The sequence below is a fragment of the Alternaria ventricosa genome, assembly GCF_023758065.1.
Source record: "Alternaria ventricosa strain BMP 2768 chromosome Unknown scaffold_5, whole genome shotgun sequence".
In the NCBI taxonomy this organism is placed as follows: Eukaryota; Fungi; Ascomycota; class Dothideomycetes; order Pleosporales; family Pleosporaceae; genus Alternaria; species Alternaria ventricosa.
In genome coordinates, this window is record NW_026055685.1 from 224091 (window position 1) to 251382 (window position 27292).

Below are 27292 nucleotides of genomic sequence, written 5' to 3' on the forward strand. Positions count from 1 at the left end.
ATCGTCGGCAGCGCCGTGCCTACCGCCGCAAAATAAAACGCGCATCACAAGCGAGAAACACGGTTATAAGAGCGCAACATGAGAGGAAGGAAGCAGGAAGAAAACCGCAAGGCAGCTGATATTGGGGGTCAGGTTGGGGTTAGTAAGCGGGGGTGGCGGGCGCGGGCGCGGGGACAGCAGGCGCAATTCACATCGCGGCTGCATAAGTGGACGGGAGGCGAGCTACGAACCAAGGCTAGCCTTCACAATGTATTATTTTCGCCCCACAAGATCTTCGGTTCAGTGGTGTGTTTCACATTTTTGCTTTTCTAAGATGTGAGACGAGGCTGTAAATTGCTTGTCCATCTCGGGGGGCAAAGACGCGGAAGTGCCCTCGCATGGGTAACTTGCTAGACAAAGCCCACAGGCCACTGACACTTCGCAGAAATTACCCAATCCTTATACCCTCACCTCCCGATTGTAGACTCACTCGGTGTATGTGGTGCAGCTAAAACGGTTCACAGCCTTCACAGAGAAAACACCCTTGTAGCCATGGCGAGATCCAGTTTCCGCCGTATCCAAGAAGATCAGTGACGATCACGCGCACTACCATTCTGAGAGGCTGCTGACGAACTCTCCTTGATCCACGACCAAGTCTCGTCCATATCCACAGGATCCGAATGAACTGAGTCAGCGGACTTGCTCTTAGACTTCTTGGTTTTGATGACACGCGGAGTTGAAGAGATAGCTCTAGTGTTTTTGGGGGCCGGAATATGAGAGTATCGAGAAGCATGTTCCCTGGCTGCTCGAGCTACTTCTTGCGCGTCCTTGACAACCTGTCGGGCCCTGTACAGCTCGTCCCTGGCGGCACGCGCAGCCTTCTGGATACGCTTCTTTTCTCTGGCGTCGCGGCGCTGCCTGCGAGTAAGTCTGGCATACTCATCAGCTGGTGTAGTTACTGGACGCGGAGACTGCGGAACGTTGACAGCGGGAGGAAGCATGGTCGTAACTGTGCGGAGTTAGTGCAAGATCGCTTCAGATTCGAGGGGAGTTTACCTGGAGCATTCGGACTCTCTGAACCGATGAGTGGAACGCTAGAAACGCCAACAAGTTGGCCATAGCCATGAAGCCTGTTGTGCTGTCTCGAAGACGGTACGGCAGGTTCGTTGCTGCCGGTCCTTGTCTCGACGGTACTGAGCGTGGCGACCGAACCGTAAGCCATGATGCCGACAGCTCGTCGCCGGTACTTCCGTAATGGTGTTGTCTGCTTGCAAGGAGAGGTGGATTGAAGTGGCCGAGAGGATTGAGTGTGACTGTAGTGTGAGGACTTAATACGGCTTTGTGGTTTGGACAAAAGTGAGCGTGGAGCTCAGTATCGCCAAGGCAACGACTTGGCGCGCGCATTCTCACCGTCCCAGCAATCAGTTGCTGCGCTACCGTATTTGGAAAGTGGGAGTGGTCAGAATGGCACATTCGGGAAAGGCGGTGAGGTTATAGGATATGTTCGTGCTCGAAGACGATACTACGCTTTCACCGTGATTAGCCACTATGAATAGTGCGTTGATGAGGAGAACAACATTCATTCGACAAAGACAAGCGCAATTCGTATAAACATAGCCTTATTCAATCTATGTATATAGGCCATATGACGCCACTACAGGAGACAGGCCAAGAAGGATACACTGTCGCGATGAAAAAACACGTTACATCCCATTGTAACGATCGCCGACATGGATTGCGCTCAGCTCACAAACCAAAGTCCTCGTCATCTTCAGAGGCGCCTTCTCCTATCTCGCTTTCGTCATCCTCGACAACGTTGTTTACACCCGTATTTCCCGTGCGGCCCACCATACGCATCTCCGCCGGAGTGAGGATCCGCCTGTTCGAAGCCGGAGCGTGTTCCATTTCACTCTCATTCTCTTCGTCATCTTCTTCTTCCTCGCCGTCTAGGGCGTTCTTGAAGTTATATGAGCCACCGAAGCGCTGGCCGCGAGGTGAAGATCGAGTGCTAACCTTGGGCTTCTTGGTCCGCTTCTTGGGTCCGGCATAAGCGTCAAAATCAGAGTCAGAGTCGACCGCTTCAGGCAGCACCTCCTTGCTAAGGCGTGATGACGACCGGGTTCTCGGTGAGCGCCATGCAGGCGTCCCTCGCGACGTCTTCTTGCTGCGCTTGGACTTTTGCCTAGGTGGGGTGTCTTCTTCGTCTTTCATGAAAGTACGCTTCCGTTTCGATGAGTTACGGGTACGCGGCGTGATCTCATCTTCGTCCGACGTGTCATCTTCCACGACATTCTTACGCCTCGAACCCTTCTTGTTGGTAGTGACTGGCTCGTCGTCGTCAATGTCCAAAGCATCAAAATCGAAGTTATCTAGATCTGCTTCAGACTCCTCTCCAGACTCTTCATCCAGTGGCTCTTCTTCATCTGAGTCAACCACAAAGTCCTTCGACTGTTTCATGAGGCGCCCATTCCTATCACGCTGTCGTGCACCGGCTCGCTTCGCATTGTTCCGCTTCTTTTCGGAAGTGTGTCTCCGAATTGCAGCATCGTCATGATGATATGGGTGCACAGTAGAAGCACCCCCGAGTCGAGCGACCAGGTTCTGGAAATCTTGAGGATATAGCCAGCTCGAATCGTTGTGTTTCACGCAATATTGGACACATCGTGTAAGATCTAGTGCATCTTGTCCTGACGGCATGATCTTGACTCCGTTTGCCATATCGCGAAATGGAATGCTAGGAGGGGGTTGATTCGCTGCTACAGTCCTTTCACGGGAGTTGAAGTTGTAGGGTGCGGCAAAGCCTGCTACGCTGACACTGGTGGGATCAAATCCAGCAGGTCTCGGTAAAGTCGTATGTCTGGCAACTGTCCAGTCCTCGTAAGTCGGATCAGTCTTCGCGCGATGTAGCATTGGCCCCTTCATCATCCGATATATCGTATTGTTTGTGATCGGACCGTACGGCATGTCCCGGTAATGGTTAATCATGTCTGCGAAGGTCCCCGATAGGGCGCCATTGTGGAGAAAACGGTCCATGATGTCGAAGGATTTGATGGCATGCGGAATGAAAGCAAGTGTTTCTGCCAAAGTTAGATTGCCATGGGGAAGACTCAGCCAAGCCGAAGGCGCATTCTTCAGTTTATCATAGTATGGGGTACCCGGGCCAGTGGATTTCCTTCCTTTGGGAATCGGTTTCCTTTTGACAATCTTACTGGAAGCAATGTCTTGATGAGCGACAGGTATTGGGATTTCGTTTCCATTTCCAATGAAGGCAGGTTGGTCATCTGGATACTTTTGGTTGTCTTCTTCGTCACTTTCAGGCTGATCAAAGAGATGAGCCGTGGCGTACCCATCGTGGATTGCAACCTCAGTGTGTAGTGGATACCAGTGGAGGTCTGCAGGGATATTTTCTTCTTCCCTGTATTCTACAGCAATCATTGGGTCGATAACGCGATCATTGAAGGCGGTTCTCGCCTTCCCAAGGCGGTGTTTGTTGTGGCCATCGATGATCTTGCTCTCCTCGCGCAATGATTGCTGAAGCACCTTCATTTGATCAATACCCCGGGAGTTGCATTCCATCAGGCTCTCTCGATGCTGCGTTTGAAGCAGTTCGCGCACGTCTGGAAGGTTTGCGAAGAGATGGCCGGCATTTAATTGTGCTGCGTCGAGCATGTCCTGGACTTCGTCTCGCGTGAATGTGATTGAAGACATGGTTTCAATACAGCGTGAGTATAGCGTGAGAGAGTTGGTTCGGCTGGTCAGGGGTGAGACAGTTGAGTTGTGCTCACCAAGGTCGAGATTCGTGAGACAATATCAAATCGAAAGAAGGGGAGTCTACCGTGGTAGGGTGAAAGTTCAGCAATTGCTAGCCAGTATTGTTTTCACTCGCCGTTCTATGTACTAAAGGCACTGTGTATACAAGAGGAGGACCGCACGTCTAGAGGAGCATGTGGAGGCCGAGGCGACAAGGAAACAAAGGACGTCGAGTCGAACATTGTTCGACTCTTTGTTTCGAAGCTCGTGAGAAGACTCAAGACATACTGATTCTGTTGATGTAACGAATGCAACCCGAAAATCGACATTGCATAGGCTCAACGTATATATCCCCGCCTGTCGATTGCTTCTCATCGTCGCGTAGTTTGGAGCAAAATCTCCAGCGCCAATGATGTAGACGGTTTGACCTGAGGTATTGGCTCTCGCGCTGTGTGTCCGATGTAACAACTCAATGAAAGACATGACTGCGTCGTGCTCATCTGCTAGTAAAGTCGGTACTTGAACGTCTACGGAAGACTTCAGATTGCTGGATGGCACATGTTTTCGCAAGGTCTGGATGTAGCATGCGGTGGCCATATCGGTCGGCAAACGAACGACCTTAAAACAACAATAGTTGCAGTTCCCATGGCATTCGTATCCTGATCGATGCTGCAGTCGCTGATGATGTGATGAGATGGATGGGGTCACGGTCGGGGTCGGCAGCGGTAGGCCCATTCGTCGGGGAAACCGCTAATCTGGTTGCGTACTAGTGTCGCTTCCGTCCGGAAATCATCCCACTCTATCCGCGACTTCCCCTCATTTCCTTGCGGCACTCGGGTCGGTGCATTACAACCAGTTCGTAGGGTCGTTCAGTAAACAATGATGGTCTGGATATTCTCCGATTCCACGATGCTGTTCCTGGGCCTCACGTTGTCGTACTGAGGCAATTGCGGAAGCAGCCTTGGAGCCCACCTGGACAGCGGCTCCGCCCAGCCTGCTACGCCACAACCTATGCATGTAATTGCAACGCGACAAAATCTGCTCGGCTTACTTCCACCGAAATAACGTATTCACTCACGAACAAAGTAAGCCCGCAGATGACGTTGTTACCCCTCGCCCAGAAATGCCATGGCAGGTCTAGTGCAGAACTGGCAGGTCAAGGCCACCATATCTTGGGGAAACGTCCCGATTACACCTCATCCATGATTAACCGGGCTCTTGGGCAACATCAATCATGTCACCGTGCACACTTTGAGCTGCCAATGTCCATGGTCATGGCTTGGAAGAACACGCTTTGTGCTTATCATGGTGCCAGCAGACTAAGATGCGCCCAGGTGAGGAAGATGGTTAGCTATATAAGGCTCAATTTCTACAAACTTGAATACCTCACGCTCGTCAATTGATCGTTTCCGTGGCGGAACAACATCATGAAGTTCGTACTCAGCCTTGCCTGGCTATCCCTCGTTGCAGGTGCGACTATCCGCAGCCCGCAGCCCCGTACATACGATGGCTACCAAGTCCATCGCGTCCGAGCTACTGGATCCCAATATGCTGCAGCAAAGCGAGCTCTTGCTGCTGTTCCCCACGAGACTTTGAACGAAATCCGTGGAAACCTGGATGTCCTTATTGCACCCGAGCAGTTGGACGCCTTCAATGCTTTGGGGCTCAAGTCCCGAACTTTGCATGAGAACCTGGCCCACTCTATCGCCCGAGAGTCACACGTCAAGAGGGACTGGAAGAGACAAACCAACGGTTCAGAAGATGCGTGGTTTGATAGCTACCACCCGTATGAAGACGTAGGTTATGTGTCACGGCTATTCGATCCAGAGCTAATTGATCATCGTTAGCACATTACATGGTGGCGCGATCTACAGGAATCGTTCCCAGACAATTCGAATTGGACAAGCACTGGAACGTCTTTTGAGGGACGCGACATGTTCGGTGTTCACCTCTACGGAAAAGACGGTCCAGGAAAGCCCGCGGTCATCTACCACGGAACTGTTCATGCTCGTGAATGGATCACTGCTATGACCATTGAGTACATCGCGAAGGCGCTCACCTACGAGTACAAGGCAGGAAACAACTACACGCAAGCCATTCTGGATAACTACGATATCTACATGTTTCCCTTTGTCAACCCCGATGGTACGTCACATCACCAAGGATAGATCCACTGGTTGTTGCTAATACAGGATAGGTTTCGTCTTTTCTCAAACAAACGACCGCCTATGGCGCAAGAACCGCATGCCACCGCCAGAGAACGCTGCCAACCAGACTTGCTATGGTCGCGATGTGAACCGGAACTGGGAGACGTGAGCAAATATGCTGCCCTATGCGTATGGCATACACTGACATGCAATCTCAGGAACTGGGATGCTGACCCACGCGGAGCCTCAACAGACCCATGCTCGCAGACATACAGGGGAGAAGCGCCCCGCGACACGCCTGAGAACCAGGGAATGGACAACCTGATCCGCAAGATTCGCGATGAGCAAGGCATCAAGCTATACATTGACTGGCACAGCTACTCTCAGTTGATCCTGTACCCATTCGGCCACAAGGAGACTCTCTACGCGCCAGAACTTGGCATGTGGACCAAGGCCGCTGCCTTGATGAGCGAAAACATTGCCTACTACTCAACCAATGCGACTACCTACACCTACGGCCCTAGTGGCGCAACCCTGTATCCGACAACAGGCGCGTCTATCGACCATGTGTACACCATCGGTCGCGCCAAGTTCTCCATGACCATTGAACTGCCCGATACTGGTGACTTTGGTTTCGTCTTGCCTCCGGAGAGGATCAGGCCTGCAGCTGAGGAACAGTGGGTGGGCCAGCAGGTATTGCTCAGTCTGTTGGATGAAGAGTTCTTCGATGGCGAAGGCCCAGCGATTGGCGCATTAGGCACTACATGGTAGACACATGTAGGGTTTAGCCCAGCTGGTATAAACCGCTGTCTATCAACATTGACTCGTAATAGCAAATGAAGATGACATTGTCGTCTGTCAAGTCTACATTCCTCTTTATATTCAAGTCCCCTGCTCACATCTTGATATACTATCTCACACTCTATTCCATGCATCCTCTCAATCGACCGGAAGAGCGTTTTTCCTCTCATGTCTTGTCGCCGTCACCTACACTCCACGCGGCTAGCGCTCACAATGAAGCGTCCGTGCGCAAGAAGTGAAGGTGAAGCCAGCACCTCTCGTCATCCTCATCTTCCCCATTTGTCATATTGATATCATCGCTCTTATCACCGTTCCTCATCCTCGCTGCAGCGCTAGACAAGGTCTTTTGACTTCAACTCGCCCAGCATGCTTTCTTCCACCGATCCGCACTTCACTACTGCAAGTACGCAATCGCCGAAAGCCATGGGACATACTTGGCGTACGCCCTCTCCCACCAGGGAGGCCTACATCAGCTCCAGTAAGTTTATCTGCTAGATGGATCGGGCACGAGTCGAACACTAACACGTAGACAGGCAACGTGAACTCGCCGCAGGTTGTACCTGAAGTTCACGACGATCTTCCTTACGAGCATGCAAGCTACCAGCAACGCGTTGACGGTCGCGCTTCCGCTATTGCGGCGGTAGAGACTGCAAAGTATAGCCGACGCCGCGACGCAGCATTGTCACGACTCTACAATGTCTTTGATGGCAAGAGCGACTCGGGCGACCAGATGCCATACAGTCAGACCGCTATCGCCAACAACGATGACGAAACAGAAGTAGCGCAGCCCGACGCACCATGCACGCCCAAGAAGAAGCCCTTGCCGATCCTTTGGCATGGACTACCTTCGCCAGAGACACCAACCTTTCATCGCGATGCAGGCACTGCAACTTCAACAGGCTCTTTGCAGCCCGAGCTAGTCTGGCAAACTTCTCCTTCTCAAGCCAAGTTCGTTGTCGATCAAGCCCCTGTCCTGGAGCAGAGTCGTATCGATACAGATGGCGGCGGTATTGATGACGCCAAGCCCATATCTTCGCCGTCAATGGATGATTCTACACACGATGACGCGATGCTTGCTCGTGAGCTGGAGCAGACTCTCAGTCCAACGTCTACTCGCCGAAGTACCCGACTGCGCAAGCAACCAAAGCCGATATGTAAGTGCCTCCTCTCTCAATGCTATCAGCGCATTTGCTGACCATTTTCTTCAACAGATACTATCCAAGTACCAGTCGCAGCGCCCAGAACTCTTCGTAAACTACTTCCGGCAACGAAAGCACCGGAGGCTGCAGCGCACTCGGAGTTCAGCTTCAGCACCGAGCCTATCAAGGCCGATCCCGTACCGTTCGATGGACTACCCACTATTCATTCGCTATCTTGGCAGTTACAATATCCGCCCGGAGGAAGCACACACCCTTCCTACCCATATCCTTCTATGGACCCACGCCTTCTTTTCCATCAAGCCTTCGTCCCGATCATTGGCGGCTTACCCGACTTCACCTTGGTTCAGAAGCTTGTCCTTCCTATGGGATGGAAGCATGTGTCATGGTCTGGTCTCTTACCCATCGCCTTCGATCCATATCGTCAAGCATTCAAGCTCACACCGGTTGGGCCCATGCCGCTTACATGCGAAGAACTTCACCAACAAGGCTTGCACAAGTATGTACCAGGTGGTGAACTACACCCTGAGTACGGACTGGTACCCGAGATGCTCAAACTCAGCGATGGAAGCGATACCGACGTATTCAACTTCGACGGTGTTGATTGGGTCTTGCCCTGGAAGGGGCAGATTGACTTCCACGCCCCCTCCAATGCTCCGAACGAACAGCTCGGGAGCTATGAGCTTACCAGTCCTGTCGCCTCCGACACTTTTGCGCCTGTCATCAGCTTTCCATGGAGTGAAACCCGCGACTGTCCAGACAAGGTTTTCGACATCTGCGATGCGTGGCGCTGGCTATCATTCAAGGAGACCAACCCTGACGCTGACTTCATCCCCACACCTGGCATGAACTGGCGAGGAACCGGCGCAATACGCTCCACGCGCAAGCTCAAGTTACCTATCCCCGAGCTGATGATGCTTGCCATGCCTGACCCGACTACATCAGAGAACAAGCATATTGTGTTGCTTCAGAACCAAGATGATGGAGTCAAGGATAAGAATTTGTTTTGTCCATTCAAGAGTGTTGCAACATCCGTCACGGCGGACATAACCTTCCTTGGCGACACCGAGTTCACGATCATGGAGTTATTGTCCTACTTTCCACAGCACTACTACTGGGGTCATGCAGCTGAGCGTTTGACAAAGGCGGGCGTGACCGGAACTCAAATACGAGATTTCATCATCATGACACGAGGGCTTCAGGGCGACGAGATCAAGATGGGACACAGTATTGCCTGTGCAGCTAAGCTTGCCAAGAAGAGGGATTGCGTTAAGGTCGAAGAGATGGACATTGATGAAGTCGGGAAGGATACACCATCACCTACACCCGCTCCGGTCGTCGATTCCACGGTCATCGACTTGACTTCGAGCTATACTGCTGAAGGATGGATCTACGATGTATGGGAGAAAATCGACTACCCGCTTCTTGCCCTCGCCCATGGCTTGCAGTCGTTGCCTACAGGTGTGGATGCCGGTCCGCTGACCGCACTCATACTTTGGTGCCGAGAGAAAGGTCGGTACAAAGCCATGCTTAGCGAAATTCCTGCGCTGCTGAAGGAGGCAAACATTGAGCCGCTGATCGAGCCTGGCGAGAATGGCTGTCCAGACAAAGAAGTCGCAGGTAGACATGCTGGGGCATTGAAGAAGGACAGACTGAGGGTGGTTAGAGATGCGGGTGTTAGCAAGAGGGCATTGGATGGTAGTATTGGTGGGACTCAAGGAAAGAGAAGGAGGGCTGAGTAGTGTCACCAGGAACCTCGTATGACAGCAAGATGTGCTGCGAAGGACTTGGGGATGGTAGGGCTTATGGAAGTCTTTTGGGAAGTATATGCATGTGTAAATTCCGTGCATCATCGGCAAGGCGTGATACGTATTGCAATCGACTCAGTCGCTTCCCGAACAGTATCCAATCAAAATTTTAGATCATCCCTTTGCATCGCTGTCTACTGCATCGGAATACCCGGCAGCGGCCCAAGTCCACACTACACCTCGTCAGCAAACCTCCTTCCTCTCTATCTTCATACTTACAGCAGGCGCCGGCGACGGGCATCCACCATTGGAGCTCATGTAGCAGCCCATCTCAGCAGCATGCTTCATCAAGCACTTCTCATTCGTGCTGAGCAGGTTCATCGGCACAACCGGCATAGCGCATTTGCATGGCTCTTTGAATGTCGGTGTCGGTTCTTTGTGGTGTCTATGCGTGCGGTTGTGCTTGCGCGTTCCGCTGGGTGCAGGGACAATGCTGGCCTGTGGTGCAGCCCATGGGTATGGAGTCGCGAGAGCAGCGGTAGCGAAGAGTATGGTCGTGATGAGCGTTGAGATGTACATTGTGGGCGGTGTGAAACTTTGGTATGCGTTGCAGCAACTTGGGTGTGAAGTGCTGTGAGATGCGGATAGCCAAGCGTCTAGGATTCTTTGCAGACGATCTGAATCTTGTAGGAAGCGCGAGCGCCACGCGGCAGAGGGCTTCTTCTACCGAGAATCTGCGGTTCAGTACGCGGCGCAATATGGGTTGATGAAGTTCCATCTAATCGTGCAGTGCCATCGTCCAGTGATGCGCCGCCGGTTAAACACCCATATTTGGAAACGGAAGTGCGACAGCGCCGATGGACGATGAAGGTTTCTCGTTGCTCTTCCGTTCTGGGTGTCTATACAGGTGCGAATATCTGAATATCGAGGATCTAGCGGATGTCTTGTTTCGTTTGACACTTGTCGGCATTCACGGTAAGTGTGATGACAGGATTCGCTGGTCGTGATACGTTTCGATACTTACTAAATCGCTGCCCTTACTTCATCACTGCCATCGTTGTTCTTGTCAGCTTCAGGCACAATAGAGATAAACTCATATTCCACGTGTTGCTGGCACATCGCGCAGTGTCGGAAGCTTGACGCGTCGCGCGAGCTCATGCCGCATTTTAGCGTGTCTTTGGCCCCTCAAGGCTCCAGCCATCTCATTTGCAGCATCCACCTCCTGGCCAGAACGCGCCTTCCTCAGAGTCGGAAGTGACAAACTTTCTGCATGTGCCGTGCTTTTGGTACTGACGATGAGAGACCAATTTCACAGTTCTAGCTCCGGAATCAAAGACGTCATTCAACACGGGGCGCGCAGGTGCCACTTTTGCAAGCAATCGCACTGGAAATGATGCTCTCGATGTCGCGACTACTAAATTATTCGCAAAATAGCGAGGATATAACGGCATACGTGATTAAATGCAGTGACTACAATACATGCATACCTAACAAAGAGGGAAACTGCCAATCCAAACTTACCACACCCATTCAATTCAACGTCGACTCCAGATTTTTTATCTCCCGTTGCAACCTCCCTTCATCCCTCAGGTAGGTAAGTACATAAACCTGCTTTGCTGGGGGGGATATTCCCGCCACCTGTGGGCTTGCCTCGAATTGAGCCTGTGTAAAAGTCTGCCTCACGGAATCAGAGAGGCAAGTGATGCGGTCGCCTGGACCGCGAACACTCGCGATGTAGTGTCCGCCTGCGGTCTCTGTTCCTTCGCCAGAGTGAGAGATGACACTAGATAGCCGGTAGCGGAGGGGAAGATGAGCATTCTCTTGATATTGAGTTAGGTCGAGTATGTTGGGGTGAGCCATGCGGTGGTTGATCTTGTGTTCTGTAGCAGGCTGCGGATTGCCGTTTTTGTCTTTCTTTTCCGACTTTTTCATTTGGAAGATGGCAAGTTTGATCTTCAGGATTTGGGGACCAGCTTGAATACTGGTTGTGACCAGATGGGTAGTATCAGCTACACATATGGCACAGTGAAACGTTCTACGCTCTTGGAAGAATCTCGACAACGCTGCGTTGAAAGTTGTTGTGGCCGTGGGCACATTTAGAAGGATGCCTGTTTCCGGAATCCGCGCGATGAGTCTTTCGTGGCCACATCTTATACAACGGCCGTGCTCTTCTCTGTCGAGCTGGAATAGTGCGCGGAAGTCCTCTTCCCACTCTTGTGTCCTAGAACTAGTAAGTTTGTATGTTGGCAAAGTACGAAGGGACGTTTACTCACGCACTGGCGACTTGCAAGCGTTGCAGAATCACCTGATAAAAGTCGTTGGAGTCCAGCTGAACTAGATCCTGGCCGTTGGCGGCCAACTGCGCGACATCACCAGCCAATGCGATTCCTTGTATTCTTGGCATGTCGGGGGCGACTGTGGCGTTGGGAGTGTTAGCCCAATAAGTGTTGACCAGCTCTCTCATCATGCATCCAGTACAATCTGGCACCGCATTACTGGTAGCTGCTCCCCAATACGGTGGAGGATTTGCACGACAGGCATTACGTATGTTACTGCCACCAGTGCCTCGTCTGACCGGGCGATCATGATTTTGAAGCCAGTTCAGTAACTGGGGCTGATGCATCAGGGCCTGGAGCGCGGCGTTGATGTAGCACCAGTTCGTACCAGTTGCGAAGCCTTTGCTTCTCTGTGGCCTAGCACGCCCACGCATAAGCCATCTCTTACTTATACGTGCTGCCTAAGAGATGATCAGTAAGAACAATATAGCTCGGGAACGAACATACTATGCGGTCTCGATTCTCCTGCAAGTCCGAACGTAAGCTAACACGCGCGTTAGCTGGAGTACCGGTTATAGCCGCCGGGATACGGGCGCTTCGTCGACTGCCTGATGGGGCCCTATATACCCTAGGAGTGGCCATCTCGGACGTGGACTTTCTGTAAGAATTGCTAAATTGATCCGATGTTTGGAAAAGAAGATGGTAGTGTTCACAAAGTACTGGCATCGATAACGGGAAATTGCGAGTTTTAAAGCCACAGGATGACCGCCACAAAGGAACAATGGATGCGATGTCAACCGCCATTGTCCTCTTGCCATCGTTTGACATGCACCCAAAGAAAGGCGGAAGCGGGCACGGTGAATGCGATGTGACATACCCTGTAACTACCGCAATTCGAAGTTGTGCATCCAGTAGAATGGAGATAAGACCGAATACAGCTCATAGCCCAGATCTCGATAACTTGAGTAGCATACACGCAGCCTTCATGAAGATCCATGATAAGCAAAGCCATCAGGACGCTCAAAGCCTTAGGCTATAACATCTTGAGCAGAGAGATTCGTAGTTTGATGAGCGAGGTCGTGGCTCAATCAGGGCGGAGAAGGAAAGGGATGCATATAATGTAAGCTTCAGCATCATCGCGTTCTGGGGCAGGTGTTTGCTACTTTGCCAGACGTAGTGGTCAGGTTTCGATATCTGTCAAGTATTTAGGGATTATCTCAACGCCGTGTCTTCACACACGACGTTCTCGTGACATCGTGAGAGGATGTCAGTGTAGAGCCCGAAAGACGCAGTGCGACAGACGCACACTCGCACACCCCAATAGCGTCTTGGCACCCCCTCCACCCCCCATTGGCCCTTCCCCCATCCACCACCCGTGGACCACACCACGCACATCAGCCCTCCCTGCAGTCACATCTTCACTCGCCCATCGGTGCAATAACCACCATGGCAACCTCAGAAACCCAAGGCGCATCCTACGAAGCCGAACACGTACACTCTGTTTATGAAGAGATTGCATCCCACTTTTCTTCCACTCGCTACAAGGTGTGCGTCCGCCCGTCACAAATATTCCAAAATCGCATGCATGACTAACGCGAATGCTAGCCCTGGCCCATAGTCGAGCGTTTCCTAAAAGAACAACATGATGGCGCTGTAGGTGCAGATGTCGGGTGTGGGAATGGGAAGTATTTGGCGGTTAACAAGAAAGTGTGGATTGTGGGTAGTGATCGGTATGTTCTAACTGTTTGTTCATCAAATTGACTATCCTATGACTAATGCTGGCTGTTGTCTCTGAAAGTTAACGTCGATACAGATCTACAAACCTTGTCAAGATCGCGAAACAACATGAACCGCACGATGTAGTTGTAGCAGACAATCTCTCTCTGCCTCATCCAAACGGAGTGTTTGATTTCGCTATTTCGATAGCGGTCATCCACCATTTGTCGACACCGGCACGGAGGGTGGAAGCTGTGAAGTGTGTCTTGGATTTACTGCGCCCTTCATCACCATCGAGTCAGACCGGAGATGCTGGCCTAGGCGGTGGCAGAGCACTCATATATGTCTGGGCACTTGAACAAAAAGACAGTAGAAGAGGCTGGGACGAAGGTCACGAGCAGGACGTCATGGTGCCGTGGGTCTTGAAGCAGAAGAAAGAGAAGGAGAAGGGGCGGAAGAAGAAGAAAGACGAGAGCAAGGCTGACGAGGAAGAGGCGCCGAAGCCGGATGGTGATAAGACGTTCTTGAGATACTATCATTTGTATCGGAAAGGGGAGCTGGAGGGGGATATTGAGCAGGCTGGTGGGGTTGTATTGGAGTCGGGGTATGAGAAGGATAATTGGTGGGCTATTGCGAGACTCAGATGAGCATCTCGATGGCAATTACTTGTGCTATACCTCATACATGAACGTGCAGCACATCTCAGTATGGTCTACTGCTTGCAGCCTGGTGTGTTCCAACTGTGCATGGTGATCTTACGCCTTCGTCAAGTCTACAGGCAGAGCGTGACTGCTTTCGGTCAGCGGAAAGAGCTGGTAGTAGAAGCCCAGAGCGCCTGCTACAAGCACAATATAGTAGGCCACGGTCCATCCAACACCCCTGCCCTGATACAGTGGAACGCTCTTCTGCTCATCGTCCTTCTTGTCAACGTCTGGTGGTCCGATGGGACTGCCGGCTTCGACACCCACACGACCGTAGAACCGTGGAAGGCCCATCCAGTTGCAAAAGGTATGCGCTATCATGCACGTGTAGACATTTCCGGTTCTTATGAAGACAAAGGCAGCGAAGAAACCGAAGAGCGACGTGTATGTGAACTGGAAGAGTGAGCGGAGCACGGCGACGAAGAACGGAACTTCAGAGTGGGTTATGCGGAACTCGTAGAGGTGGTGGAGATGCGCGATGCCGAAGTACAGTGGCGTGAGGAAGACGATCTGCTTGCCGGAGAACTGCGCGAGGACATGGAGGGGGATGATTAACGAGCGCCAGACGACTTCTTCACTAACGGGGCCCTGGGCAGTTAGCATAGCATTGGGTGGACTGAAGTAGATGACGTACGACTATGTAGTTCCTGTATCCGATCCAGCTGCTCAGGGTCTCGTGGACGCCCTTTAGTTTGATCCAGTCTTTCCAGTCACCGTCTACAATGCCATGCTCGAAGATGGGACCCGCGAAGAGGATAGTCACCAGAAGCATGGTCCGGAAGGTATCTACAAGTGAAACAGGCCAGATGCCAAGCAAACGGATGATCTCCATGGCCGATGCGTCATGTTGGTACAGTACGACGATGGTGAGGACGGAGCATAGGACGGTGGAAAAGGTCACTGCGCGCACCCGGGCGCGTATCGACGACGGCGCATCGCGCGTGAGAGTCGGAGATGGTCGCGTGGCGGGCGACAGGTAGAAGGGGATTACGTAGATAAAGACATAGGCGGCCTGCAGGCGTGGGTGTTAGCTACTTCAGCATGTTTGGCGCGTGCGGTGCCATTGGGTGAGAACAATGGCAATGGTGGTGGGGAGCAAACTTGAAACGTACCGACAGAAGCGCCGCAACTCTCGACGAAAGAACAGGCGGTTTGGGAACTGGCACCACGTTAGACCTCATGGCGATGTTTCGACGAGAATGCGCAGCAGAGTTCGTCCGATGTGGGTCGCGCAGGCGTTTAGGAGGGTTTGAGGTGGAGGAGCGCCAACTTACCGCCCTTGACATGTCGCTGGTACAAGTCTTCGAGCGCACTGAGCTTGTCGCGCCAGCCGTTGAGGGGTGGAGGCATAGCGAGGTGTTGCAAAAAAGCAGCCGCACGTCAAACGCGCTACAGGAGAGGCAGGAAAAGAATCATGGGCGTTGTTTATAGCTGCGTGAGATCCCCCCGCGTTGTCGCGTACATCTTGTTGGCGCAGCGCAGCCATTCACCTTCGATACCCCGCCAAGCCCCATCGGTCACGCTGGATCACGTGCTCCGATCGTCCGTTCCCTCGTCTCGGCTCCTGCGACTCGCGCCATCACCGCCCACGACGTCTTAGCACGCCCTCCCGCGTTACCCCTGCAGCACGCACAACCAAAGGCCCACTGGCCAGCCTCTCTGCCATTCAACGGCTAGTCCGCCACGCTGCGCGTCGTCACTGGCCCGTCCCAAAATATAATTTCATTTTAAACGTTCAACCGCGACGCGCTTCTCCCGATTGACTAGGAAGGCTGTTCGACGAGGGTTCCCCAGGCGCGTCGCAGTGATCGCACTCCCAGGTGGACCGCGCATCCAGCACCTCATATCATCTTGTCGACCGGTATAGGCTAGAGGAAAGTCATATTGTGCGAATTGGGTCCATCTCTGTACAAGTCATCATAAGTCGCGGGTCGTGCTCCAGACTGGCCGGGGCTGAGCTGTCAATTGGATCGCTCCTGCAGCGCGAACCTGCTTCTGCATACAGCCACGAACCCTCTTTAGGCCGAGCTGCTGCCAGACGCCCGCCGTCCTCACCTCACCACCACTCCTCGTCCTCCCTCCCTCCATTCCTCATACTGTTAATGCCTGCGGGCCGCCATTCTTTTTGATATGTTTTAGCATTTTTGTCACTCTTTGACTACCTTCACATACTGTCTTTACGTCCTATTCTTACTGTCTTTTTACCAACACCCCGTCATTAATGATCGGTTTCGACTTCTCCGCCCGCGTTTACAACCAATCCACATTTCGGCATCCTCGGCCCACACCACCACCACAGCATGTCCTCACAACAACGCAACAGTCGCGCAGACTCACAAAACGCACTCGAAAAAACACTCGCACAAGGTCCTCGATTTTCGCCACCGCAGTCGCAGTCAACAAACACGTCTCCTGTCCGCAAGCCGCTTCACGAACGCTCAAACTCGCAAACTAACCGCGACTCTGGGTCAACCATCCGCATTGTTCAAGATCCCGGACATGACATCTATCAGAAATATCCCGTACCCAGCGAACCCTCGCAAATCCTGCCCCCACCCCGTCATGCGCCGGGTTATGGCTTTGAAAGGCCGGGATCTCGTGTTTCAAATAGCAGCCAGGTCGCCAGTACCATCGCAAAGTTCGAGGCGAGCCGAGCGCGAACACCACAGCCTATCCTGTCACGCAAGAAGGGTTTCAGACATTCGGCCTCCACTAGCATGTCAGAGGAAGATACCCTCGTAGCATCCTCTTTTACGCCATCGTCTTTAAGATTTTCCCAGGGGAGCACTGCCCCATCCTCACCCCCACCGGAATTAGAAGATGAACCAAAGGGCCTCGAGGTACTTGAGGAGGTGGTTTCCTCGCAATCTGCAAGGCCAACTATCCGGGCTGTTCCTCCCTCTTCTTCTGGTGGAGATTCCGATCGTGCATTAACGCCCAAGGCCTCTGCTGCATCTTTTGCTTCACCTGCTCCTACCACCACACCACACCCAAATAGTAATGCCGGAAACTCGTCAAGTGTCAGTTTCGGTCGACCGTTACCAGAAATTCCCCAAGGCCCAGCGGCAACCGAACGTCAAGCTAGGGGGCCTGTTCTCACTTGTGACACTGACTATCGACAACCTGTATTGCATCCTCAACAAAGTACAGAGTCGTTCACGTTTTCTGATATTTCCTACACCAGCATCGAACCAACACATACACTAGCCTCGTCGCAGCCATCGCCATCTCTTCATGAAGCCAGCACAGCATCCTTCGCGAGCGGAATCCGAATTAATTACCCCGTCGTACGCGCGCCGTCCGGCAATAGCTCGCGTGCCGAATCCCAGGACGCGCCCAACATCGCATCCCGAATGCAAGACCCGTCGTTGGTACACCACTGGAGCTCCCAGCTGTCAACAATTGCCTCCGTCTCCGAACGCGATTCGCGATCCCTCGCACGAAACTCCCGGTCGCTCGGCGCCAGATCACATTCACAAGAAAGCTATGCGGGCAACGGTCGAACAGCGATTCCACGCCGGAGGGGACAGACGATTGGGAGCGCACAGTCGTCGTCGGACAATGTATCGTCGGAAGGTCACACCGAGTTCTCTGCAGTGCCAGTGCCCCGGCCGCTCTTCTCTCCTACGACAAGATCTTCATCCGATGATAACAGTGAACACATGGACACGATCTCGCCGCTGCCTACATCGATCCCTCTGCGCATGAAGAACTCGGGGTACTTGCGCAACAGAGCCAATAGTACCGATGCAGTATCGATGAGCGACGAGCGACCTGGATCCTCTCAGTCGCATATGTCCAGATTCATTGCAGACAACATTCCAGCTTGGGCAAGGGTTTACTACCAAAAGGGAGAACGCATCTCAGTTGGAGCCCCGGAATCCGAGTCTTCTGAGAGCGTACGGCTGGGAACCGCCCACAGCGGACGATCGCGCACACCTTCAGAGAGCAACTTCCCACTCAGCATCTACCGACCACGGAACCGACCGAGGAACAATTCAAGGAACCGCGCTTCACACGCCGATACTGTCTCACTAGCAGACGACGTTCACTCGATTGACGGAGCAGTATACGCAGTCGGACCTCACATGTACCCGCTCAGCGGTTACTCAACACCGCACCTCCGGACCGATCGGAGAGGACAATTGTACAGCGCTTGGAACGCACCATCACTGGACGACGACGTTCATGTCACACTCTTCGGGCGCCAAAACAGACAGATCCTGCTTTTCTGTATAGGATTTCTGTTCCCACCTGGTAAGTCTTAACCCACGATATACCGCCGTATGAATGAAGACATGTACTAACCAGAAACCCAGCTTGGATAATTGCCTCGTTCCTTCCTCTACCCCTCGACCCGAACGCTGTTGGTACCCCAACTGCCAGCCAGGCCGACCTGGAACAGCAATTCGCCCAAGCCATGGGGCCCGCCGACGACAAATCCTTCCAGAAAGCAACTTGGTGGCGCAACCTCAACCGTGTCATGTCCGGAGTTGGCACGCTTCTGATCGGTGTCATCGTCGCGCTGGCCATTCTTGCATCGCGCATGTAATGAGTGACACCCACTCTACAGTCCAGCGAACCTCTCCGACCGTCCTCTCTAGGCCGAATCCCACAATTTACAACCGACATTTGCACGCGATGCATTTGCATAACGAACCATTTACGATCATAATCATGCCATCACGCAAGTGTTAATGTTTTTCTGGCTCCGGCACACGACATGAACGCTCTCCTCGATATCTACTTCGATCTCGTTTTGGGTCTACTGTCTAGGCGCAGCCGCTATTGTACATTTTTCACTTTTCGATTCTCCACGCGTATTGTGCACGGCATGCTGCAGTTTAGCGGGCGTTCTCTTTTTGCTGCTTGTTCTAGTGTGACCGAAAGCGTATTACCCATTTGCTTTGCTCAGTTTGGCGCCATCAGCCACTTTACAATACCATTATCTCCATGTTCCATACCTGTTGCTTGTCACCTGTCAGTTCGTCTTGGAAGTTTGATGTGAGGCAAGGGTGCCTGTCGCGGTGGCTGGGGATCTGAAGCATAGCGGCCAACCGTGCGCTGCTCCTGGATAATCTCGCTGTGGTTCGAGCTTGACGAACTATATGATCTTGTAATTATAGTCATGCGTGCTACGTCAACTGTACGATGAGACGTCAATATAACGAATACCTTCTCCATGCTATCGCTTCTTCCTTTGATCATCGCAAGGTTGAACCTGAGGAAGTTGGGCGCATCACTGCGATCAGCCGGAATACTACGGGAGCGTTATGACATGTGTCATGTGGAGCTTCGCACCGTGCACTTGAGCAAAGCCGGTGCTCTGATCAAGTATCGACCACACCGATGGACTTGAGTCGCCTTTGAGTAAACCTCCGAAAGTCTATCACAAGGTTTCGTGAACGTTGCTACGCTCGGCGTCCGGTTGCCATGAGGCTGCAAGTCGGGCGAGGCTACAGAATGGGCGAGTGCACAGCCATATGGCAAAGTGAAGGGATGTGGCTTGCTTCACGATCATGGACGTGCGATCCCAGCGACACGTCGAAAGCGCGCACGGTGACGGGTCTGAGTCGCATCACGCCGAGACGAACATCGCATCTCATTTCATCTCATCTGACGCAGTCGCCAAGTGATGACTCTTGACTTTCACAGTCACAGCCGTTGCAGCACCAAGATCCAGATGCAGTGGCGAAGGGTCGGTGGGCCCTGCCAGATATGCAGGGTTCGGTTCACTCAAGATGAGTCGAAGGCGCTAGGCCCAATCCAGTAGCGGGGCTTATGATGTCGCTCTTTACAAAATAGTCCCGCCTTCACAGTTTCTGCAGACTTCACTCACAAGCTCACTATCCACGTACTAAAGACCCTTCTTTTTCTTCTCCACTCCCCACAGAACCTCACACACATACTCGACTTTCAACTCAATCATCATGGCTGTCCGCGCCCAGTTCGAAAACTCAAACGAAGTCGGTGTCTTCGCTACACTCACCAACGCGTATGCGATCGTCGCAGTCGGCGCGAGCGAGAACTTTTACAGGTGCGCATAGCTCTATAACTCTTCGCGGGTTGTTACAGTATGACGACTTGCTATGCGACTGTGGCCAGCAAACACTGCGAGAAATCAGTACTGACGGTGGCGCAACAGTGTTTTCGAAGCCGAACTCCAAGATGTCATTCCCATCTGCCACGCCACCATCGCAGGAACCAGGATTATCGGCAGACTGACCGCTGGGTACGTTTACAATATTGCGACAGCTCGCGCTATGCGACACATACCTCAAGACAAACATCTAACAAGTCCACAGTAACAAGAAAGGCCTCCTCGTCCCCACCACAACCACAGACCAAGAACTCCAGCATCTCCGAAATTCCATACCCGACGAAGTCAAGATCCAGAGGATAGAAGAGCGACTATCAGCCCTCGGCAACGTAATATGTTGCAACGACCACGTCGCTCTCGTACACCCGGATATAGAACGCGAAACAGAGGAGATCATAGCCGATGTGCTGGGTGTGGAGGTGTTCAGGCAAACCATCGCGGACAACGTGCTCACAGGAAGCTACATGGCTCTGAGCAATCAGGGTGGTATCGTGCACCCAAAGACAAGCATTCAGGATCAAGACGAGCTGTCGAGTTTGCTCCAGGTGCCGCTTGTAGCTGGTAGTGTGAACCGCGGTAGCGCTGTCGTTGGTGCGGGTATGGTCGTCAATGACTGGATGGCCGTCACTGGTACGTACAAAATCTTCAGAACGTCAAGACCAGCGTGGACTAATTCAATATCTAGGTCTGGACACCACAGCGACCGAGCTCTCCGTCGTCGAGTCAGTCTTCAGGCTCGGGGAGGGCAACGGTCCTTCCAACATCAACACTACACACAAGGACGCCATGGTCGAGTCCTTCTACTAGATCACGGTTCTTGGTTAGGATTTTATGTCGTACTACACTCGCCATTAAGCCCAGTGCGCTGCTGAAAGAATCACGATTTGGCCCCGAGTTATGAAGTGTCACGAGGCACTCGCCCTGTATAGGGTCGGGATATTGGATATGATGTTATCGCAGAAGAGCACAGGCGCAAAAGTACCGTTTCGTTGGTACCAGACTATCTGAGTGCCTGGAGTTTCTCATGATAGGGTACCGCGATGCGACCGCACGTAGATTCAATGCAGATATGCTAGGGAAACAATGCTAAGATTAACGCTACGTTTTGTCCTAGTGGAGTGGTTTCACTTTGCTCAAACAACGGAGATTTGAAATCATGCGGCTAATTGAGTGTCCTGTGTGACTGTTGTTGGTACTTATGCAGGTACCTTCACCCGCAACCTTTTGTAGGGCTGGAGGCGGTGGAGACTTTCTGCCGCGCTAAGACATCATCGTCCACGAAACTCGCTTTGCGCCAACGCTCTTTCACCAGCCCACGTGGGTGCACAACACTTACAGAAACCTACCCTCCATCGTTAAGGGGCATCCAAACCTCGTCGTCGTTTGCATAGCCGCCACTTTCCACTAGAAAACCTCCATTCGCCCTGCAAATCCAACCCCACCCCGGCCACATCATGTCCAACCCCAACTCAACAGCGCTCACAAAGCGTAGCGCGTCGAATGCGCTTATGCCACCGCCTCCCGCACCGAAACGCATAAAACGCCCCTCCGTAGTCCTGGACGAGGATACCTATGTTTCCGCCGTTTCGCACATCATTCGCCGCGACTTCTTCCCAGGGCTCGCGGAGGCCGACGCACAACGAGAGTATCTGAATGCTGTGGAGAGCAAAGATCGGTCATGGATTAGAGAGGCTGGCAAGAAGCTCACACAGGTCATGACACCGGTGCCGAGCGGGCAAAGAAAGGCGGCAGCGAGAACGAGGTTCGACAAGGCAGGCGGCGCTGGCGACAAGACTCCAAGTGTATGGGGCGCGGACACGCCCGTCGCGGTCGCTGGAACGGAAGTCGAAGACGACGATGAAGGTCTAGGCAAACTGGACAATGTCGACCTGAACATGAGCCTAGGCGCGTTCCAAGCAAAGTACACGAGCGAAGACCAGGAGAGTTTCAGTCAGATCATCGACAAGCAGAACAAGGCGCGATTCGACAAGAACGTCTGGCTCCGCGAAGGAAACATGCACGCAAGCAAACAGCGCATAGCACAACAGAAAGTCCTCGAAGCCCGCGCCGCCGCATCCGAAGGCAAGGAACTCGTCCTCAGCACAAGGCCGAGCCAGAACCTCGACGAGCGACCCGCGGCGCCCACCGGCCACCGCCACACCGCTTTGAACAGCTTCATGTTCGGCCCGGACAGCGTAGAACAATGGGCACCGACGCGCGCCCAAGAAGCCGAAAACTCGTCCCTCGCGCCCCCAAAGAAAGTCCTCTACAACAACACGCGCCTCCCCGCCCCCGAAGCCGAGCCTCCTCGCCCGTCCAGCCCCACTCTCTCCGCCGTCCGTGACGCCGTCGCAGGACGTCCGCGTCTCAATCCCAGCGAGGGAGGATACACAGGCAGCGAAACACCGCGAGTAAACGGCTACGCCTTCGTAGACGCACAACCGCCTTCCCCCTCCTCAGACGACGACGACGCGCCGACCGACCTCCTAGAGCGCTACGGTCTAGACAGCTCTAGTACAGCCACGCCCTTCACCATCAACGACTCCTCCTCGCGCGAGAAGATGCATCACAGGATGGTCGACAAAATCGGCGCGAAACGATCGAATCCACACGCTCAGGTGAAGCCAACGGGATCGGGCTTGGGCATCTTTACGAGTGAGACGCCGAGGTTTTTGAGTGCGCCGACGCCAAGGAGGGGCGGGGCGGCTGCTGTTGGGGGTATGACGCCAGGGAGGAAGGCGAAGGGCGATTTGACGCCGGCTGCTCAGCGGCTGTTTGAGAGGATGGGTGGGGCGACGCCGAGGGGTGGGGGGACTGCTGGATTTGGTGGCGAGGGGAGAGGATCGGGGTTGGGGAGGGAGTGGACGCCTACGCCTAGGGTGAAGAGGAGGGCGTAGAGTGGGGGACCGGATTTGTGCGAAGTGCTCGTGCAGATACCGTGAGCGGGATGTAGTGTAGTATTAGTGATACCCAATTTTTACGTATACCTTGTTTCAAATGAAGGATGAATATCTTTAAGTTAGCATCATCACATCCCTCTACAGTGCAAGTCACACTCAAAGACGACGAAACCATGCATGTAACCAGTTAAATAAACCATTTCTACCTCAACAAACGCACCCACACGCAAGATCCTGCGCAAACCGCCCAGGGTATCCAATTGGAAAAAGATGCTAAAAACAACAAGGAAGGAAGCTGCTATGCAAAAAGACAAGGAAAACACACGTATAACAAGATAGTACAACGCCAATGCAGCTAAGAACATGCAAATACCCGTTTATCCAAGAAACAAAAAGGTTCCCCGCTTTATGCAACCCTTTTCCCTGTACAGATGGACAGAAAAGGAGAAGGAGAAGGTAAAGGAAAGATGAGACTAGTAGCGAAGGGCATGTGGGATCGTAATGTACAATTAGTGGTGGGTCATTCAGCCGCCTCTCCTACGCTGTTCTCCGGGACCTTGGTAGCTGCGGAATTGCGTGCCGGGGGCGTGATAGCTTCTGTACTGCCGTCTAGGCCTTGATTGTGGATCTGAAGACCGTTCACCGTTGCTTTGAGAGTGCGGTTCGCGTTGCTCGTATTGCATCGATGGGGGATGGGGATGCGTTGGAGAGTAGGCCTGTTGCTGCTGCTGCTGTTGTTGGTGCTGAGGAGGAGGCCCTTGTTGTTGCGGTGGTCCAGATTGGCCGATGAAGGGTAGAGGCGGCGGTCCGCTATGTGGGGGTGGTGCCATGTTTGCGGGGAGTATGGGTTGGCCGCCGTACTGGTGGATCTTGAGTGGTTGGTACGGGGCCATGGAGGAGGGCGGTGGCGGCGGTGCTTGGAAAGATCCTGGGGGTGGTATGTAACCGCCTTGGTAGGATGGAGCACCGCCGTATGCTGGTTGGTATGACGGTTGTGGTGGACCCTGTGGCGGATGTGAGGTGGGTGGGTAGCTTGGTGATTGCGGTGGATACGGTTGGCGTGGCGGCGCAGGATCATAATGCGCGAAACGGAAGTTGATCGGCGGCGCTGATGGCAGTGGACCAGGTGGCTTTGGAGGGAGTGGCAACGATCCTGACGGCGGTGCATACGGGCTTTGATGTGTTGGTGGAGTTGGGCCTTGCTTATGTTCCCCGTAGTGAGGCTGGGGAGCATGGGCCTGATATGGCGATGCTGCCGATTGTTGGGACACTTGATGGCCACTCGTCCTCCTGCCATGCTGTTCCCATGGCTGAGGAGCTTGTTCATGGGATTGCCGACGCGATGGATAATTACCTGGTAATGCATCATACAGCCCAGTAGATGGCCTGGTCGGATCATATGCCGCGACTTCCCCTCGGTCTTGGGTGTTTATGCTTGGAAGCATTGAGTTCCTCCAGTGAGCAGGAGCCTGTCTGTAGTGAGAACGGTCTGGAGGTTCTCGGCCAAGCTCGCGTGCCTTCCGATCCAGAAGTTCCCTGATCTTTTGCAAAGGATCCCTACGACGTAATGACTCGTCAGATTCTCGTGTCTGCGGTGGCACACTGGGGTGTTGCCATGATTGAGTGTTCGATGGCGGTGACGACGGCGGGTTGCTCTGAGGCGGACCACTCAATGCGTCCATCAGTGCCTGATCAATAGGTGGCTCTTCCTTATTCATGACAGCGTCTACTCTGAGCGCGTCGCTTCTTGATGGCGTCTGGGGATGTGTGGAAGATTCCCGCATTGATGGTGTGCTGGGCTGCTGAGTTGAGGACTGTGATTCCCTTGTCCTGGAGACTGGGACTTCTTGATCGTCATTGAGAATGTCCATGATTCTATGTGTGGATAACCTGGGTGTCGTCTTTGCAGGGGCATCAGTCTCTTTCGTTGACGGTGCAGCATTGGGTTCCGAGCGGGAAGCATTTTGAGTAAGATCCACAGCGACCTGGGTACCCTTGGGAGGACTGCTATGCGCAGCTTGCGACGGCAACCCTAGTGGTACAGCTGGCTGTGCGAAGTCCGGCGACTTTTCTCGCACAAACTCCTGCTTGATAACAGGTGTTGTCGCTCGTGGCGGCGGTGGGGGCTGTTGACGCGGATCTGGGTAGTGGTATTGAGGTTTTGGTGCGGCAGTGGTACGCGGCTGATGTGCTGATAGATCTGCAAGCATCATGAGCAGAGCAGCATGCTCATTTGGAATGACCTCGATCGCCTTTGGTTCTGGTTGTGGTGTTGGCGTCCTTTCGACTTCGATGGCAGCATCAGCGAGGCTCGCAATGTTGTAATGTGCAACAGCTTCGGTACGATCTGGGCCGTCAAACTTGGCAAAGCCACCAGCTACATCCTCAATCGAATCATCAGCCTCTTCATCGTTCTCAACAAAGGCAACCCGTGCTGCAGTAAACTTTCGTCGCACAGAGTCGTTCTCGAGTTCCTTGTCCGCCTCAACGTAAGCCCTGCTCCGTGAGGCAAACTTTGAGCCGATGCGATAATCGTCGGCATGATGTGGCTCGTCACTGAATGTTGGCGGGAGGATGTTATCTTCGTCGTCTGTGGCATCGGCGTGTTGGCTCTTCATCTCCCGCTCCAGCTGCTTCGCGCGGAAGAATATCTGGAGCATAAAGTCATCCTGAAGTTCCCGGAATCGATTGACGTATTGCTCTCGCTGAATATGCTCCTCGGCGATGCGGACGCGCTCTAATTCCTCGAGTCGGTATGTGCGCAGAGAATTGATCTGGTCCAGACGGGAGTCGCGGCGTTGGTCCAGCTGGGCCATGACGGCTTCGTACTCCGGACATTTCTTGTGATACTGGGGGTCATCTTCAAGATTCTTCGTAGTACGGTTTGCCAACTCTTCTAATAGAGCCTTTTGAACCTTTGCAAGACTGCGGTAGCTCATCTTAAGATTGAGCTGTCGGCGCAAATCAGTCTCCACATTGATGTCCGGATGCGGTTGGCGCCGACGACCGGGCAAACGCCTGCCGGACTTTGCAGGGGCATCGCCATTGGTCGGCAGAACGTTCTGAAGGCTTTGACTGCCGTCAACATCTGGAACCTGCTCAGGTGAGTTGGGTGCGGTGCTAGCATCAGTTAACTCAGGAGGTTGGTCGGCGGCGGTGTCGGTTTGCGATTCTTTTATTTTGCGCTTTTTGCGCGGTTGTTGTTCGGAGACATCGCTTTGGGTTCGGGTGAGAACTCCGTTTGGACGTGTTTTGCTGGACTGTGATGAATCGTCTGATGCGCGTCTCTTCTTTCCTGCTGTTTTTGGTGCCGTTGAAGTCGCACTAGATGCAGGTTTCTGAAGCTCTGGAGTTTGGGTGCCATTCATGGGTGTGTTGTTGTCGAATGAGCCATTGGATCTCTGCGGCGAACCAGAATCGGACGATGTTCGGCTGCGCTTGGCTGGTCGCGCATCCTCATGCTCGGGAGTTGCATCCTCGTTTTGCGCGTTTTCATCCAGAGAACTACGACGGCTGCCAGAGCTTGCGCTAGATGGGCCAGCCGAGCTCGTGTGGTTAGACGTGCCTTTTGCACCGCGACGCGTTGTCATTTGGAACGGTACTGAAGGAGCAAGGCGAGATGTCTTCGAACCCTGAAGACTACTTCGCTTATTAGACAATGCGCTAGCGGCTATGCCAAGGTTAGCATAACCCTATAGGGAGCATGAAGAGGCAATTGTAGTAGGCTTGCGGACTTACGCGGTGCCTTCAGAGGGCTGTTAGAGATGACCTTTGTGCCTTTGAACTTTCGTTTCGGCGGCATTGTTGTTATGTGAGACCCGTAAGCAGAGACCTGGACGAAGCAGCCGTTAGCCTGGAATCATAACATGATGAGAGGGTGGCGGAAACTCGAACCGAACTTCGGGTATGCGATTGGGTACTTACAGGTCCAAGATATGGTTTTGGGTGGGTTTATGATCTTTTCACCTTCTTGTGGGGTAGGCAGAGTGGTGGTGGTGCTGTAAGCAAGACGTGTCA

The 27292-nt window shown here is 53.1% G+C and overlaps 10 protein-coding genes across 10 annotated transcripts; 6 read left to right on the forward strand and 4 right to left on the reverse strand.

Annotated features, from left to right (window-relative positions):
* Positions 1-1725: 1725 nt before the first annotated feature.
* Positions 1726-3687, reverse strand: J4E93_003448 (uncharacterized protein; the record flags this gene model as incomplete). The annotated part of the gene is made up of 1 exon (XM_049341384.1): positions 1726-3687. One exon carries the CDS (start codon positions 3685-3687, stop codon positions 1726-1728), a length of 1962 nt encoding a protein of 653 aa, XP_049200889.1.
* Positions 3688-5156: 1469 nt separating this feature from the next.
* Positions 5157-6647, forward strand: J4E93_003449 (uncharacterized protein; the record flags this gene model as incomplete). Its single annotated transcript, XM_049341385.1, has 4 exons — positions 5157-5525; positions 5577-5874; positions 5927-6041; positions 6095-6647. 4 exons carry the CDS (start codon positions 5157-5159, stop codon positions 6645-6647), a joined length of 1335 nt encoding a protein of 444 aa, XP_049200890.1.
* Positions 6648-7100: 453 nt separating this feature from the next.
* J4E93_003450 (uncharacterized protein) lies at positions 7101-9576 on the forward strand (the record flags this gene model as incomplete). The annotated part of the gene is made up of 3 exons (XM_049341386.1): positions 7101-7155; positions 7211-7831; positions 7889-9576. 3 exons carry the CDS (start codon positions 7101-7103, stop codon positions 9574-9576), a joined length of 2364 nt encoding a protein of 787 aa, XP_049200891.1.
* A 1536-nt stretch (positions 9577-11112) lies between these two features.
* J4E93_003451 (uncharacterized protein) lies at positions 11113-11986 on the reverse strand (the record flags this gene model as incomplete). Its single annotated transcript, XM_049341387.1, has 2 exons — positions 11113-11803; positions 11856-11986. 2 exons carry the CDS (start codon positions 11984-11986, stop codon positions 11113-11115), a joined length of 822 nt encoding a protein of 273 aa, XP_049200892.1.
* Positions 11987-13304: 1318 nt separating this feature from the next.
* On the forward strand, positions 13305-14221 carry J4E93_003452 (uncharacterized protein; the record flags this gene model as incomplete). The annotated part of the gene is made up of 3 exons (XM_049341388.1): positions 13305-13403; positions 13464-13588; positions 13672-14221. 3 exons carry the CDS (start codon positions 13305-13307, stop codon positions 14219-14221), a joined length of 774 nt encoding a protein of 257 aa, XP_049200893.1.
* A 108-nt stretch (positions 14222-14329) lies between these two features.
* Positions 14330-15625, reverse strand: J4E93_003453 (uncharacterized protein; the record flags this gene model as incomplete). Its single annotated transcript, XM_049341389.1, has 4 exons — positions 14330-14863; positions 14910-15287; positions 15388-15434; positions 15550-15625. The coding sequence occupies 4 exons, from the start codon at positions 15623-15625 to the stop codon at positions 14330-14332; spliced, it is 1035 nt and encodes a 344-aa protein (XP_049200894.1).
* Positions 15626-17937: 2312 nt separating this feature from the next.
* On the forward strand, positions 17938-18827 carry J4E93_003454 (uncharacterized protein; the record flags this gene model as incomplete). The annotated part of the gene is made up of 2 exons (XM_049341390.1): positions 17938-18532; positions 18595-18827. 2 exons carry the CDS (start codon positions 17938-17940, stop codon positions 18825-18827), a joined length of 828 nt encoding a protein of 275 aa, XP_049200895.1.
* Positions 18828-20205: 1378 nt separating this feature from the next.
* Positions 20206-21182, forward strand: TIF6 (Eukaryotic translation initiation factor 6; the record flags this gene model as incomplete). Its single annotated transcript, XM_049341391.1, has 4 exons — positions 20206-20312; positions 20421-20507; positions 20581-21005; positions 21061-21182. The coding sequence occupies 4 exons, from the start codon at positions 20206-20208 to the stop codon at positions 21180-21182; spliced, it is 741 nt and encodes a 246-aa protein (XP_049200896.1).
* Positions 21183-21829: 647 nt separating this feature from the next.
* J4E93_003456 (uncharacterized protein) lies at positions 21830-23272 on the forward strand (the record flags this gene model as incomplete). The annotated part of the gene is made up of 1 exon (XM_049341392.1): positions 21830-23272. The coding sequence occupies one exon, from the start codon at positions 21830-21832 to the stop codon at positions 23270-23272; it is 1443 nt and encodes a 480-aa protein (XP_049200897.1).
* Positions 23273-23799: 527 nt separating this feature from the next.
* Positions 23800-27077, reverse strand: J4E93_003457 (uncharacterized protein; the record flags this gene model as incomplete). Its single annotated transcript, XM_049341393.1, has 2 exons — positions 23800-26945; positions 27014-27077. The coding sequence occupies 2 exons, from the start codon at positions 27075-27077 to the stop codon at positions 23800-23802; spliced, it is 3210 nt and encodes a 1069-aa protein (XP_049200898.1).
* Positions 27078-27292: the final 215 nt, after the last annotated feature.